A 17,736-nucleotide genomic window follows, 5' to 3' on the forward strand; every position below is an offset into this window, starting at 1 on the left:
GTGCTACCTGCATTGAATGGTGTTAGAACCAAGGGAAAACATCCCACCCACGTATACTAGAAAGCCCGGCCTGTCAGCATATCAGGAAGCCAATCATAATGGTCATTTACAAATAGAAAAGAACCAACTCCCCAAACATAAAGACATATATTAATTGAGTGATAGAAACATAACTAGCTACAAAATATATCTATGAACTAAATTATGCTCCTACATACAAACCAATCTTCTCTGCTTGGTTCTCATGTTCTAAAGTGGGTCGCACATACTAGCTTTAGAGTACCATTCATATTACAGAAATACCAATGATCTGGCAACTTGGTCACCTATTGTTTATTTTTTCCCTTTATTTTTTTCTAAAGGCTCTATAAACAGCCTGACTTTTCGTCAATATTTCATTCACTCCATCTAATTTTAAAGGCCAGTCACTGTTTTCTTAATATATGACCACCCACCTCCACTACCACCAGAGAGAACTCATGCCAAGGCTTGTTGGTTTTATTTTTTATCTCTTGATGACTGGTCTCACCTCGCACAAATTTGGTTCCATTAAGTACACACAGAAAAGACTTGTCTGAACCCTAGCTCTGGGTCGGCCTGCTGGAAATATTCCTAGTGAAGCAATCCACCACGATGATGGGGACAGACAGCAGAAGGCTGGCAGAATATTCAAGCAAAAACGTTTTTTAAAAAATGAATAAACGGGCCGGGTGCAGCAGCTCACACCTGTAATCCCAGCACTTTGGGAGGGTGAGGCAGGAGGATCATGAGGTCAGGAGAACGACACCATCCTGGCTAACAGGGTGAAATCCTGTCTCTACTAAAAATACAAAAAATTAGCCGGGCATGGTGGCGGGTACCTGTAGTTCCAGCTACTCGGGAGGCTGAGGCAGGAGAATGGTGTGAACGTAGGAGGTGGAGCTTGCAGTGAGCCGAGATCATGCCACTGCACTCCAGCCTGGGTGACAGAGCGAGACTCTGTTTTTTTTTTTGTTTTTTTTTAAAGTGTACTATACATATCAATTCTCACTAAAATTTGATCACATCAATTTGAATTTTATTTAAGAATATTAGATAAAAGTGCCCAATTTAATCTGTTTTTCTACAAAATGTTCATAGTTACCATTTAAAGTGTCCTTAATAGGCATTTTAACTACTCAATTACAAAGAACAACAAAAGTGTAGTCTAACTTTTCTCTACTCCATTCAATATCATTCCTCATATACAGGTACTTCTTAGAAGAAAAAAAGGTAGGTATTCATGCTAAAGTGCGACACTCCTTTGAAACACTTCATCTTAAAAGAAGAAAATAGTATAAAACACAGAAATTGGGTTAAATGGAAGAAGCAGCTTTGTCACAAGTCTAGATTGGAAAACTTTACACAAAATGGTAGAATTAACTAAAAAACACAGAATCGTTACAACTCAAGCTCTAATTCTTTGCTACTGAGATTAAATAATTCCCTTTTTCAGCAAGTATGAAGAGTTTGTTAATGAGAGCAATGACACCTAGAAAAAGATATTAAAATGAGAAAAGAATAAGAAGAGACTGTCCAAAAAGACAAAACTAAAAGTATAAATCAGAGTATACGTAAAGAGAGCCCACTGAGGTACTGATGTTACCAAGGTGCATTTCCAGAGTTTAACAAAGCATGAAGATTCCAACACCTTACCTGGTGGACTGGGGAGGACGCTAAGGTAAGATCACAGTACACAGTTTAAATCCCTAGAAATCTGAGAATTGTTTAATATCAAAACTCCTGTTTTAAAAAAAGTACCTACTCTATAATCTTAATAATATAAAATTTATTTATGGACAAGAATTACAGAAGAGAACATGGAAAGATGAAAACATTTATTGGAATGGAATGTTCTTAGGCAATTTTTTTATTCCATTTGCACATTATCAATGGTATAATAAATAATTAAGTTACATTAAACAAAGGATACGTATAACAAAGTAATCTGCATAAGCAAAATGTCCTTTTACTCTAATGGAGATACCTTCTGGGGAAATTACGGTAAGTATTTAATTTTATGTTTTAATTACTATATCTTTTGCAAGCAGATGTCTTTTATGACAGTGGGAATAGATTTACATGGTGTCAATTCATTTTTTCTGAATCCAAATCAAGTGTACATCAACACAGTTAAAAGTCAAAGCAGTCCCATGTCAATAACTCAACGTTAATATTGACCCTTAGTAGAACTCCTTAGATCATTAGCTGTCTTGCTACAACAGACTCTCCTGAATTCTAAATTTATTAAATGGCTCCAAGCCTTTGATATTTACAGCAATAAAGCTATGAGCACTTCTGTTTCTGTATGTAAAGCATCTACAGCAACAATACAGAACATAATGATTTCTCATGCTCAAACCTGCATTCCCAAGGATACTGTAGCCAGTGATGAAAGCAAAGCAAACCTTACAAAAGACAGCACTCAAGCTGCTGGAAAATGAGAACAATAAAACGTACAAGACATAAGGAACTTGTAAGCCACAGTTAATTTTAAAATTGAAGCTCAGAGTCCTACTGAATTAGACCATTTTATGCATTGCTATAATACCTGAGCCTGCGTAATTTATAAAGAAAAGAGGTTTAATTGGCTCACAATTCTGCAGGCTGTACCAGAAGCATGGTAACAGCAATCTGCTCAGCTTCTAGTGAGGCCTCAGGAAGCCTCCAATCATGGCAGAAGACAAAGGGGGTGCCCACCTGTCGGGGAGAGTAGGAACAAGAAAAGATGCAAAGGGGAGAGATAACACACACTTGTAAACAACCACCTCACGTGAGAATCCCCTATGGGCCAGTACAGCACCAAGCCATTCGCGAGGGAACCGCCCCCATGACCCAAACACCTCCCACCAGGCTCCAGTTCCAACAGCAAGGATCACAATTCAAAATGAGATTTAGAAGGGACAAACATCCAAACGATGTTGTACTCACTGTCAATCACAAATGAAAATGTCAAGTCTCCTCCTGCTAATTCAACTCAAGCCACCATAAAGTGTGACCGAAGAGATGGGAAGCAGTAAAGGCTGGGGAATTTTCCCGTCTATGTATTTTAAAAAATGCCTGTCTGACCTTGTTGACCTTCATTTCACTTCCAATCAAGAACTGAATAATCTTGTACTGTGGGCAGCATAAAGACAATCTAAATGAGAGGAGGCCCCTGGAGCTCACTTTGCTTTAAATTCACTCTCTTAGTCCTCAACCCCTTGAGATAAGTGTTATCATTGCCTTTCTATAGAAATGGCAAGAGTGAAGTAAGTTTAAAAGAAAGAGGATGTACATTTCATATTGTAAGTCACTGTATTAATGTACATGCACAACTGAAACAAAAGTTCCATAATACCATAGATGAGCTTAGAAAACGAAGCAAGTATGAAATATTACTTTTTAATATTTAAATACAACATTAAAAAACCCCCAAAATACACCCCTTACCAAAACAAAACAAAACAATCTTCTGTATCTTAAGTCACTACTTTGACTTCTGCCTTAAAGGGACTTAAGGTGTCGAGGAAGGCAGACTGTTGAACAAATAAGAGGAAGGACGTGTCAGAGGTGATTTGACAGATGTTTCTAAGTATAGAGAGACACCACAACAAGGGAGTGGTCAACTATCCCAGGGAAAATCAGGAAAGACTTCAGGGAGAGGTCACACTGAAGTCTGGGAGGCAGAGCAAGCAGGATACAAATTATATACATGATTATATCTATTTCACAGTACCTTTTGCTAGAATTCCTGTTTTTGACTGATTTTCCCCTTCTTAAAACCAATCTAGTTAAAAGCCTATCACTTTAACTGGATTTCACTGAAAAGATTTATCAAGACTTGGCAGGAAGGGGCCCCATGGTGAAAGACCATGTCTTCAAAATGAAAATGCTCCTAAAATAATTTATGAAGTAGAAATTATGTGGGCTTGAGATTCTTAGTTCTAGTCAAAAGACTAATCAAACATTGTCTTAAAATTTAATTTTAAAAAACGACANTTACAGTTAGGGAAATACATTCACTCACTCTTTTCCCAATTTAAGCACCTTTACAGCATGGTATGAATAAAACAGTCTACACAGAATTTTCTTTAAAAAAATTAAGCTATCTTTATGAACTCCTTACAAAAGAATGTTTTATGTTGGCACAAAATAAAACAGAAAAGAAAAAGAGTGAGAAAAGATCAAAGAGGAAACAAGACACATGAAGTAACAAAATATATAAGAGAGGATCTAAAGGGAACTGCAAAAAAAGTGAGCAGTGATCTTAAACAACAGGCATCAGAAAAGAAAATAATAGATGGGCCTCACTTTCTCATTTCCGTCTGTTCAATATCAACAGCTTCACAGAATAGAAAGGAGGGTATGTGCAACAAGGGGACTAGGTTTCAAATTATAGTACACTGCTGTCTGACTGCATAATCAGTAATGCCAGGCTTCCCATGGAGTAGAAATGAATTAATGTATATGAAAAGGGTAAGCCACAAAGAGCTAGACAGAAGTTAATTACAGTTACTACCATAATTAAACAACTGTACTCCTATCAAAACTTACAGTGCTCATGACGTTTCTCAAAAGCAAGATGGTAAGGGAGTTTTCAAAACTTTCAAACACTAAGTTAAAGTCAGATCCCATTTCTTTTAAAAGCTCTGGAGGTCTAGGAAATAGGTCACAAATAATTGCATTGATAATGATGATCAAGGCCGAGCGTGGTGGCTCACACCTGTAATCCCAGCACTTTGGGACAAAGCGGAGGAGATCACGTGAGGCGAGGAGTGCGAGACCAACCTGGCCAACATGCTGAAACTCCTTCTCTACTAAAAATACAAAAATTAGCCAAGTGTAGTGGTGCATGTCTATAATCCCAGCTATCTGGGAGGCTGAAGCACGAGAATCGCTTGAACCTGGGAGGTGGAGGCTGCAGTGAGCCAAGACCGCACCACTGCACTCCAGCCTAGGCGACAGAGCAAGACTCCGTCTTAAAAAAGAAGAAAAAAAGATGACCACAAGTTTGTGAACGACATGTTAAATACACAAATTAAAGTAGAGTGAAGGTCACCCCTATGAAATCACTCGTGTGCACTGTGATGTACTTTCCTGGGTATGAGTTAGGGGAAGAAGGCATAGGTAATGAACCTGGAACTGCACACGGTCCTGGGTAAGTGTAAGCATGTGTGTTCAGGAACCACGGTAGAAAGCCAAGGTTGTTTTTCCACCTCAGGATACCTTTGAGTGATATGATTCTTACCTGTCTAGAACGGTGGCTAACCATGGCAATGAATCTAGGTGAGTGGCTGCAGGGCCGACTCCCCAGCTCCCAGTTTCCCCATAGTCTGGGTTAACTAGTCTGCCATCTCCCCTCTCAGGTCATGGGTCCTCTCAGCCACCATCCCTCTCCCAGGAAACATTCTTGAGAATCACTGCCGTAGGTAATGTTACCTACATTAAATTCCCTCAAATCACTTTTTCCCTCAGCAAACCAAGTTACCAAGAGTAAAACTACCTCTCTCGAAGTCCTGAAAATAAACATGCTCCTGGGTAGCTGCTTCAAAGAGGCACAATGTTTTTGAGCAATACTGGGAAGCACACTCCCTGTCACTGCCCAGAACTGCACCACAACTGAATGGAGTAAGGGCAAAAGAGTTCAAAAACTGGGCTTTCCTCAAGACCCTCTTCACTAGAAAATATAGAGGTATACCAAACAAAAATACATGGTACCTCTGCCACAAACGTCTTCAATTTCATTTTGTGAGAAGGAAGGCACAGGGAAAGAAAAAGTAAAATCTAGCATATAGAAATCAGGGTGTGAGATAAAGGCTAGTCACATTCTAATAACTTCTGCTAGAGATCACTATCTAAAATGCCAAAAACTATTCTAAAGACAGACTCTGAAACTCAATTTTAAATTACAGACACACGCACTTCAAGAATTTCAGAGCAAAAGTGACCTTCCACGTGATAAAATTTGCAACTCAGGAAACTGAGAACCAATGAGGTTGTATGGGCTGTTAAAGATGGCATTGTTAGTTGTACAAACAAGCATTTGCACGCAGCTCTTCATAGTCTCAATCAAGGACTCTCACCTACCACAGCAGCACCCAACAGCACCCAACACATCAGCTGACTTTTCAGCGCAGTTTCAAGAAATGGTGCACTTTAATTTTCAGAAATACAATAAAGATTTAATGTTAGAAAGCATGGTTTATAAGGACATTTTAATTACTATTTCTTTATTACTCAATACAATGCATACTTTGTTATAAAATGGTAGTACTGAGATAAACTTCTTTAATATATCCAGATATCCAGAGGATATCCAGAGTTGATATCCTAACTGAAGATTCTCCAAGTGAGTTTTCTCCCCTCAAATTAATAAGTGAAATTGGTATTTAGTCTCTCAGTCTCCAAAGTAATTGCTACATATCTGCTGTATACTTTGTAATGTGTTACAGAATGAACTTCTAAATGAAAAAATGTACAAATCACCAAATATTAGAAATAAATGTTCAAATCGATAAAACCTTTTTTTTTTTTTTTTTTTTTTTTTTTTGAGGCGGAGTCTCGCTCTGTCGCCGGGAACTGGAGTGGCGGTGGCAGATCAGCTCACTGCAAGCGTCCGCCTCCCGGGTTTACGCGCGTTCTCCTGCCTCCAGCCTCCCGAGTAGCTGGGACTCACAGGCGCCCGCACCTCGCGCCAGCTAGTTGTTTGTATTTTAGTAAGAGACGGTGGTTTCACCGTGTTAGCCAGGATGGTCTCGATCTCCTGACCCACCCGTGGATTCGCCCGTCTCGGCCTCCCAAGTGGCTGGATTACAGGCTTGAGGCCACCGCGCCGGCGATAAAACATTCTTGTAATAAATCCTGTACCCATTATTATCAATATTAGGTTTTTCTAAGAAAAGATCCATAACATCACTAAAGTTTATCCTACACCTAATTAATTATTCCAATTATCAAATACAATTTTTCAAGAAAAAGAGAAAGTCAGATTTAAATTTCTTTTCTACCTACATCTGAGCCATCAGATTACTTTGTGGTGCCAGTTTTCACTTGACTGTGACATAATAAATTATTTCCCTAACAATAAAATCTTTGTTTTTTAAAAAACAAATTGAAGATGATAATTTCTATGTCCTATCAAAGGTTTAGATACTGCATTTCTAACATGACCTGGTTTCTACTTTATATTTCTATTTTTAGGGAAATCAGCTATAAAGTACTAAAGAAGAATTACCAATCCAATACAATTTACAATCTACAATTGCTGAGAATAATCAAAGCAAAACAGAAAATACCACAATTAACCTACAACTTTACCCTGCATTTGAAAAATGCAACGAAGTTGCTAGTATTTATTTTTTTCCTCTAACTTTACAGTCTCATCTATTCTCACTATATTTTACTAACCAAAAATAGTGCATTCTCTAATGAAGAATAAAATCTCTCCAGTCACGAAATAAATCACATGATATGTATGCAGTGTATAAAAGCAGTGTAGCAACTGTCAATTCTCTTAAAAGTTAGTTATAATAAGGGAAGAATACATGATGAAAAAAAATGTTATTTTCACCTTTTCTTTTAAAGTATATTAAAACTCTTAAAATACAAACATTAAGTGAACATTTTGTATGGAAGCCTCAAAATATGATTAATTGATCTACTTGTTTTTTTTTTTTTTTAACTAAATGACCCCTACTGTAGTAAATAGTATAACATTCAGGTATAATGCAAATTCTTTCTGGGATTGACGCTTCATATTATTTATTTGTTAAGAACAATTAATATGGTTGAGAAACAAGAACTCTGGGAATCAGAAATTGCTGTATCTGAAAATATTACGTACCAGAAATAAAAATGATTAAAATACAGATATAAAAGCAAGGATGTTCAAACATATATTTGCTCATGTTAACAGTTTCACAAAAGTCTAAATGATAATACATTTTTAGAGATTGAACAATACTTGTAGTCTCACCTTCATGAAATCTGCCAAAACACTACCAGGATTCACAAGAGTTAATGTGTAAGTGTAATTTAAGAGTAGGCAAGTCCTCATTAATAGTTAAACAAGGAAAGATGGGGATACCATACTGGACAGGTCAGTGGGACTACCAGCGGAAGGGTCGGGTCAAGGGAAGCCTGAGAGGTTCAAGCCTAAAGTAATTTCCTTTCCTTGCTTACGGCAATCAAATTTAGTAAACTACTATAAGAGTGTACTATGTGAAAACTACAATATGATTAGCAACTTGAACTATTCAACACTATGCACCAGCTCACCCCACCAAAACCCCAGAATTCAGAATTCAAAAGTTAGAGAAATACCTAAGTCCTCATCTCAATAAACTCCATAAATGATGAAAGGTGGTTTCGGCCGGGCGAGGTAGCTCAAGCCTGTAATCCCAGCACTTTGGGAGGCCAAGACGGGCGGATCACGAGGTCAGGAGATCGAGACCATCCTGTCTAACACGGTGAAACCTCATCTCTACTAAAAAATACAAAAGCTAGCCGGGCGAGGTGGCGGGCGCCTGTAGTCCCAGCTACTCGGGAGGCTGAGGCAGGAGAATGGCGTGAACCCGGGAGGCGGAGCTTGCAGTGAGCTGAGATCCGGCCACTGCGCTCCAGTCCGGGCCACAGAGCGAGACTCTGTCTNTGAGCAGAAAAGGAAATATAAGCGATAAATACACTAAAGCTGTATAATTAAATTTAAGATGAACAAAAAGCATGTAAGACCATTCTGAAGCCATCATAAAACAGCAGAATCCACTTGGGGGATTCATTTAGGCATTCATTTGTGTTCTAACAGCCTTACTGACTAAAAATATTTGACAAATGTAAAGTTACTTACCATCTTCATTTTAAAAAAGCCAGTGAACTTGAGCATCTCCAATGTTTAAAGAATACTTTTTCTAGAGCATCTATTACATATTTTGTACTAGACAAACACTGCTGCTGCTTGGTATGTGTGAAGCTAAAAAGAGGACTGATAATTTGGCAAATACAGTTACAGAGTTACAGAAATACAGACAAGACAACACATGCTGGTTTCTCTTACAAAGTCCTTTCTGTTATTACTCCAAACCAAGGTATAGAATGAAGTAATGTAAAAAAATCAACTAAAAGTCTTATCATAGAATGTTTTGTTTGGAGCCATAAAGAAATTAGCCTACTCTTATTTTAAGAAAATATTATGGTTCGAAAAATGCTAAGAGACAGAATGAGTAACAAGGAGTTCATCCTAGAAATAATGTATGTAGATGTACAGAATACAAATAAGTAAAATTAGAATCCTTCTGTTAATGTGCGGAAACTAAAGAAGGAGATGTAAAGAAAAGAGGATAGCAAAGCAGATAAACTGACTGCATTTAAGAATGTAACCACAGACTTTGCAATTGGAAATGCAAGTTACCAAACTGTAATCATATAGTAAAGTTAACTTTACTACATTCGTAAACTTAAAACAGGCTCATTGAAAAAAACTAAATAAAGTAATAAATCCCTGGCTCCTTTACTTACTAGAAGCTAGACGTTACCATGTATTTACTTACACCAATGAGACTGGAAGAAAGTATTCCTAATATGTAAGGCAATCCACAAACTTTTTCCCACTACATTCAGACTACACTAACTGTGTCAGAGATTACATATAATGAGAGGATGCATACAAGTGTTCTTTCAAAGCATATATTAAAAATCAATAAAAATTAGTTTATTGAAATGCAACTATTGAAAAAGCAGATGTGCTTTTGTGGTCCAATACTCCCCATATATACCACGCTACATATCTAAGCTCAATCACTTACTCATTGAGTTTGGAAAACATCCTCAAGTAAGTCTGCATTGAGCTCTGTAAAGTGGTTATTCAGTCACTCACACTGATCAAACCACACTTGATACGGTCCTGCTTCCCAGTCTCAACTTATGAACAGTTGATGCTCTAAATAAGTACCACATGCAAAAGTAAAAATCCTTACAGAGTGAAGATTAATAGCAATGTCTTAAATAAGAAAGCTGCTTGGTGACGTAGTCTGAGAATTTAGGTTAGTCCAGTGCAAGATGGCATCAGTTACTGAGAAGTTAGGAAAAAACAAAATCAGTGAAACTTGCAAATTATATACCACCTTGGGAAAACCCTAAATTACCACCGCTTGAGGCATTTGGAAACTGACTGATGAAACACCAGCAAACATACTAATTACAATAGGGATCTCAACAGAGGTTGACTGGTGAAGAAGTATGACTTAATGGTAAAAACATTTTTCTAATTTCAATAGGTAAAATTTATTTGCAATAATTTGTCATAAGATATCCAATTAGACTATCTTTCTACAAATATAAGATTATTTTTAATGATTTTTTGTTTAGAAGATTTCACATGCTCTTGCTGGAAGAAACGCAGATTTATATTCCTTTCATAGTTTTCATACAAAAAAAAAAGTTTTTAATGACCGTATGAGCTAAGACTAAGGTATGTATGAATATTTTTAAGAGACAGAAATGAATGTGAATGCACTAGACACTGTATTTCTTTCCTTACATTCAGTTCCACACCTTATAAAATTATCAAAGTGATACAGGAAAAAATCCTAAATTCATTATAATTTCATACATCCTGAAGCCAAAACCACAAATGGAGTTTTCTTGTCGCTATTAACATGAAGATCCATTCAGAATAATTTAGCAAGAATTTCCCGTTTTGATACAATCAAGACAGATAAATGAAAACAAGCTTTTATGGTTTTATGTTAATTACAATAGAGTTAAATGCTTTTATTATCAATGTACCTTATTAGTTTTAAAATACTACTTGGTGTAACATAAGCAGCAATAAGAAGAATGCAAACAAGCTGTGACAGAGGCTGTATGTCTAAATCCACTTCAAAGATGAGATATGAAGAGAGTCCAACAGGGATCAAATGTGGAAACAAGAGGGTTATAGCAAAATCCTCTTGTCAGGCGGTATTCCATCTGGCCCTTCTGGGCAGAGCCTTGCTTCTCTACAGCTAACTTCTTATCAATCAGGGTACCAGCAAAGCAGATGGCTCACTGCATATCTAAGAAGATTTTCATAAAGGAATGATTTACTAAAATCTGGGCAGGGCTAGGGAAACCAACAGACAATGTGGTACTCTGAGGCTAGTAACAATGAGGTGCTGTTTCCATCCCAGAGGCAAGGAAGAGAAGAGCTGCAGAAACCTGGAGAAAGAGATAAACAGGGACGGAGGAGAACTGTGACCCTGGGGTAAGGAAAGCAACCAATCCAAAACAGGCAGGGAGGGAGGGAGAGACGGGAATGGATACTCTCAGCTCGCTCTCTCGTCACATCCTCCAATGAGCTGTGACCTTGGGGTAAGAAAGCAACCAACTCAAAACAGGCAGGGAGGGAGAGAGAGACGGAAGTGGATATTCTCAGCTCACTCTCTTGTCACATCCTCCAATTGGCTAAATCCAACTGGACATAAGATGGCAAGAATCTTACTGATTCATTCCATACAGGTCAGGCTCCATGGACACAGATCAGGATGGAGAATGGATCTGGAAGGACAAACAGAAGATATCCACTCCTGTGGAGGACCATAAAGTAAATGTAAAGCACAGTGAAAATATATATAAGAAACATCAAGCAGCACAGTTGGCTGGAGCAAAGGGTATAATGTATAGCATTCATGGACAAAAGACGTGAAAATGGTAGAAAGTCCCCAAATTAATTTGGTGAGTAAGAGGCACCAGTGAGAATATACATACAGGAAAGTAAAATAATCCCAGGTTAATGGTAGCAGGATATGCAGTCAGATTGAAAGGAGAGTCACTGATGGCAAAGATCAGTTAGATTATTCCAGCAGTTCTTACATTAAGGAGGAAGTAAGAGGTAAGCATTAACACGAACTAACGCCCTAATATGTTCTGTGTACCTCAAAAGTCTTATCCATTTAATCCTGCCGATTTTAAGCTGAGAAAACTAAGCCTCAGAAAAATAACTTGCTGAAAGACAACCAACAACTGGCTAACTGCTGTAAAAAACACATTATTTCAGTGACATATGCTGTCTGAATGAAGTACTGGCAGTAGAAATAAAAAGCAATGAACAGAAGTTGACTGATAAGCATAGTTCTCTATTAACTAAGAGATATCAAAAAAATCATGTAACTCCTTCACAGCTCAGCTTCCTGATCTACAAACTAAGGAAAGCTATCAAAATTATTCCTTCCATCTAAAAAATTTTCCTGTTGCATTACAAAGACTTAATTATCAAACTTCCCATCCTCTAAACAAACCTGCCAATGAATATCCCCTTCAACTTCATCTTTGAGTCACTCTCATAGCTAAATGCAAACACAATCTCTCCAGTAAATCCACTCAAGTTCACACTCATCAGTAAGAAGCTATCCCTGATTAACTCAGCCTGGGAGTAACAGGTCTTGTATGATTTCCTATAGAAATTATATCTCTCCAAGCCATTTGGCAAACTCCTAAGCACACTGTTAACTACCATTAATTTCCTAAAATAGATCTTATTTTATTAGAGTAGTTTTAGATTCAAAAAAAAAACTCAGCAGAAGCACAGAGTTTTCATACATCACTGCCCCCACTCCATACACAGCCTCTCCAACTATCAACATCCCACACCAGAGTGGTGGTACATTTGTTACAATCAATAAACCTACACTGACACATCATTTTCATCAAGAGTCCACAGTTTACATTAGGGTTCACTCTTGATGTTGTTCTTTCTAAGGATGTGAACAAAAGTATAACGACAATTGTCCACCATTACAGCATCATACAGAATAGAATTACTGTCATAAATATCTTCTATTTTCTGCCTACACATCCCTCCCTACTCTCTAATCACTGGCACCAGCTGGCACTGGCACCTTTTACTCCTTCCATATTTCACCTTTTCCACAATGTCCGATTAGTTGGACTCATACAGTATGTCGCCTTACACATTGATGTCTTTCACATCATAGTATGCATTTAAAGTCCCTCTATGTCTTTTCATGGCTTTTTTGCTTATTTCTTTTAGTGTCAAATAATATTCCATTATCTGCATGCACCACAGTTTCTTTATTCACTTACTAAACGGCCATTTTTTTTGCTTCTAAGTTTTAGCAATTACGAATAAAGCTACTATAAACACTGTGTACAGGTTTTTGTATAGACGTAAGTTTTCAACTCATTTGGATAAATACCAAGTAGCACACCTGCTGGATATAAGACTGTGTTTAGTTTTAAGAAACTGCCCAAGTGTCTTTCAAAGTACCTGTACCATTTTGCATTACCATCAGCAATAAATGAGACTTCCTGTTGCTCCACATCCTTGCCAGAATTTGGTGTTGTCAATATTTTGGATTTTGACCATTGCACCAGGTATATAGTTTTAACATACCACTGTATTGCATTGCTGCTTTAATTTGTAATTCACTAATGATAGACATATGATGCTGAACATCTTTTTATACACTAATTTGACATTTGCATATCTTCTTTGGTAAATTGTCTGTTCAAGTCTTTTGCCCAGTTTTTAACTGGGTTGTTCCTTTTCTTATTATTGAGTTTTAAGAGGTCTTCATATATTTTGGATAATAGTCCTTTATCAGATGTGTATTTTGCAAATAGTTTCTCCCACTCTGTGACTTACCTTCCCATCCTCTTGACAGTGTCTTTTATAAAGCAAAAATTTTTCAACTTAATGACATCCAACTTGGCAATTATTTCTTTCATAAATCATACTTTTGATGTTGTATCTAAAAAATTACGCCATACCAAGATCACCTAGATTTTCTCCTATGTTTTTCATCATCATTAATTTTTTACCTGGTACTTAAGACAAAGGATGAATAAGGCAACAATGCCCTCAAGTATCTTAAATCACTGCTTAAGACGCTCAATCAAATAACCTTTAAGGTAGTGAATCTCAACTGAGAGAGAGCAGAGAAATAACAGTATCGTGTAAATCACAGTAGAACATACAGGCTTTGGAGCCAGACTGCCTGGATTCAAATCCCAATGCTGCCACTGACTAGCTGTATGCACTTATGTCTCAACTTTGTCCTCTGCTAAATGAGGAAAATATTTATGCCCACTTCACTTCACAGTACTATTATGAAGGTTAAACGACTTAACCCATGGGAAGTGTTTAACACAGTAGCTGTCACACTGTAAGTACACAATAAATGCTAGTACTTCTGGATTCTCCAAGATGGAGCTGAAGTAGTTTGTAAAAACATTCAAATTATCATTGCTATAAATTTTTAATCTGATACTTCATTTTATTTTGGAACTTCAAAAGAAGACTAAGGGCCAAGCGTGGCAGCTCATGCCTGTAATTCCTGCACTTTTGGAGGCCAAGGTGGATGGATTGTTTGAGCCCAGGAGTTCGAGACCAGCCTAAGCAACATGGCAAAATGTCATCTCTATTTATAAAATAAATAATTTTTTAAAATTTAAAATAATAAAAAAGATTAAGGTATAGTCTCATTCTCATATTCTCATAATCTCATTTATTAGAAATTGATTGTGATAATCTCTGATAAAGCAATGATTCAAAATTAATGAAGAGAAGCACGTGGAAAGTAGTAGACACCACCCAGAAGGAAAAGTGCAGCATTAAAATTTCCAGTTCGGCAGGTGGAGACTATCAGGTTTTTTAAAATAGATAAATTTCTCATTTATAACAAAACAGTATTTAAGTGAGACTTTCAATTCACTTAATATTTCAGTATCATATTATTGTTTTTCATTTGTGCTAATCTAACATAGGAAAAAGCTTTAAAAAATTTAAAATCATACCACAGAGTAAAAGATGGTTTATTTCACAGTGACTTCAGTAAGAATCTATGTCAGTGAGTGTTAGCTAACAAAATAACCAAAACTTAATTCTACTTTCTTTGCGTAATTTTTAGTGTAACTATAAAAAATTACACCTTGAAGAAGTATCAAAATTATTGCTGCTAAAAGTATTTATAAAACAATTAATTATGTGATATGAAAATGTACAAATAAAAAAATTCCTTATTATTTATTTATGTATTTCGAGACAGGGTCTCGCTCTGTCAACTGGGCTGGAATGCAGTGGTACAATCACTGATCACTGTGCCCTCAACCTCCCAGGCTCAAGCAATCCTCCCACCTGAGTCCCCCGAGTAGATGGGTCTACGTGAGCACCCCACCACAGCCAGCTAATTTTTCTATTTTTTATAGAGATGAGGTTTCACCATGTTGCCCAAGCTGGTCTCGAACTCCTGGGCTAAAGCAATCTGACCACCCCAGTGTCCCAAAGTGCTGGGATTACAGGCATGAGCCACTGTGACCAGCCAATTTCTTTATCTTAAAATTGTTTAAATTCTTTCAATCTGAAATTGAAACTAAATTCATTTTACACAAAAATAAAATAACATTTAAAAAAAAAAAAACTATTACCTGATTCATTTATTCTTTAAAGTCAGGATGTCACTGTGTCACTCAGGCTGGAGTGCAGTTACACAGTTATAACTCACTGCAGACTTGAACTCCTGGGCCCAAGTGATCCTCCTGCTTCAAGCTCGTAAGTAGCTGGGACAACAGCTGTACACCACAGCATCCAGCTGACTTTCTCCCCCAGAGATCCCAGGATCTCACTCTCTTGCCCAGGCTGGTTGTAAACTCCTGGCCTCAGGAATCCTCCAGCCTCAGCCCCAACCCCCATTGCTGCGGTTACAGGAGTGAGCCATTGCTCTTGGCCTGATTCGTTCATAAGCCAAACAAATACACAGTAGAGTGCCTGCCTCCAATATTAGATTGGCAAATTCATGAAGCCAAGGATAACATTTATGATTTTATATCTAAAGCAATAACTTTTATAAAGATGCCTGGCAAGAGTTAACTGAGTGGTGTTTCTTATGTAGTTCAGAAAATATACACACATCTGTTTATCTCACTTTCAATGATTACCTTTAATTGTTTCCTCCACAACTTCTACCACACGGTCTATCTGTTGAACCTAGAAGAAAAAAAACAAACGATTAGACAAGTAATTTACACGGAGAAGCAAAATTTGTGTTTATCCTTATGGTTGAGTCAATATTACACATTTTCTAAGCACACCAATGCAGGTTTCCTTTAATGTATTTGGAGACATAAAAAATATTTTATATTAATATTTTGCGTTACAATGAAGTATGAAATTATCACCCTCCTGTCCTCCAATGATAACTGAAGAAATCACATTGCATTTAAATAAACTGCCTGGAGTTGTTTTAGGATAGCCTATCGACACCTACTCAACACATCCTGAGACAGAAACTTAAGTTTAATTAACACATGTCTTCTCACACAAGGCTTCAAGAAAAAAATGGCATAAAAGAACAAGCTACACAAAAAGAGCAGGCTAGTATTAAGGAGATCTGTCCCAGATTCTATCTTTATTATTTTAATACTCAAAACCCTTGTAATGAATTTCTACAATGTGCTGGGTACTGTACTCAGGTCCATGAAATGCAAAGTTAAATAATACAGCTTCTGTTCTATACACCAGAGACTAAGGAAGATTTCCCATGGGAAAACAGAGGAAAGGTAATAAAATCAGACCAAGTGATCCAGGAATGCTTCCTAGAGAACCAAGGGTGACTCCTGGGGTTATGATTAAACAGGATTATGATTGGAGAAGCCCACTGAGAATGAGAAAGCACGGCTAGAGTTTAAAAGGAAAATGAAAAAAGAAAAGTAATATTATGATTCACAAAGCTAAAAAAAGAATAAGTCAAAGTTGATTCTTCTTTAAAAGTCCTTAAATTACCATTGTTTTATTACAGAAGAAATATCACAAAAAAAGTCAAACAAAATAGAATATAACATGGAAGTTAGTTAAAGGAAATCATAACATCTTTCATCCTGTATTTCCACTCCTCAGATGAAACCACTAATAATAGTGTGATGAGCAGATACCATGAAATTTTCTGGCATCAAACATTTACATACAAGTCTGTTCTATAGTTTTATCCTTTTTTTCACAAATGATAGTGGGTGTGTGTGTGTGTGTGTGTGTGTGTGTAAACAAATATATAAAATAGATATACAAAATAGACCAAGACCAGCTGGGGCAACACAGTGAGGTCCCGAGGTCTTTGGTGGGGGCTATACATATGTATGAAATACATCTCTGCCTTTATGTTTTTTCTATGTATTGTCAATCTACAGGTCTATTTCATTCCCCTTACTAGCTGCCTACTATCTCTCTGAATGGTTGCACCATGATGTGATGGATGCATCCATACCTCTATTGATGAAAGAATTTCTATTCTTTCATGATTATACAATGCTGCAATGAACTCAACTGAGACAAGAGGAACCTGTTTTAAAAACTTTATTAAAAATGTAATGGCCGACTGGCCACAGTGGTCCATGCCTATAATTCCAGCACTTTGGGAGGCCTGGGCGGGGGGCAGATCACTTGAGGTCAGAAGTTCGAGAGCAGTCTGGCCAACATGGTGAAACCCTATCTCTATCACAAAAATTAGCCAGGTGTAGTGGTGCATGCCTTACTCCCAGCTACTCAGGAGGCTGAGGCAGGAGAATAACTTGAACACGGGAAGTGGAAGTTGTAGTGAGCTGAGATCACGCCACTGCACTCAAGCCTGGGCAACACAGTGAGAAAAAAAATAAAAGAAGAAAGAAAAGAGAAGAGAAGAAAGAAAAGACAAGAGAAGACAGACGGAGGGAGAGGAGAGGAGAGGAGAGGAGAGGGGAGGGGAGGAGAGG

General features: G+C 37.3%; 1 protein-coding gene across 1 annotated transcript in view; it reads right to left on the reverse strand.

The window, feature by feature from the left end:
• CDKAL1 (CDKAL1 threonylcarbamoyladenosine tRNA methylthiotransferase) overlaps positions 1-17,736 on the reverse strand; it is a 603,344-nt gene that overhangs the window by 465,315 nt on the left and 120,293 nt on the right. The window contains exon 4 of the mRNA XM_017873093.1: positions 15,931-15,979. Coding sequence (XP_017728582.1) covers positions 15,931-15,979 — 49 coding nt within the window. The remainder of the gene's footprint in view (positions 1-15,930; positions 15,980-17,736) is intronic.

This window comes from Rhinopithecus bieti, unplaced genomic scaffold, assembly GCF_001698545.2.
Source record: "Rhinopithecus bieti isolate Rb0 unplaced genomic scaffold, ASM169854v2 scaffold_7724, whole genome shotgun sequence".
NCBI classification, from domain to species: Eukaryota; Metazoa; Chordata; class Mammalia; order Primates; family Cercopithecidae; genus Rhinopithecus; species Rhinopithecus bieti.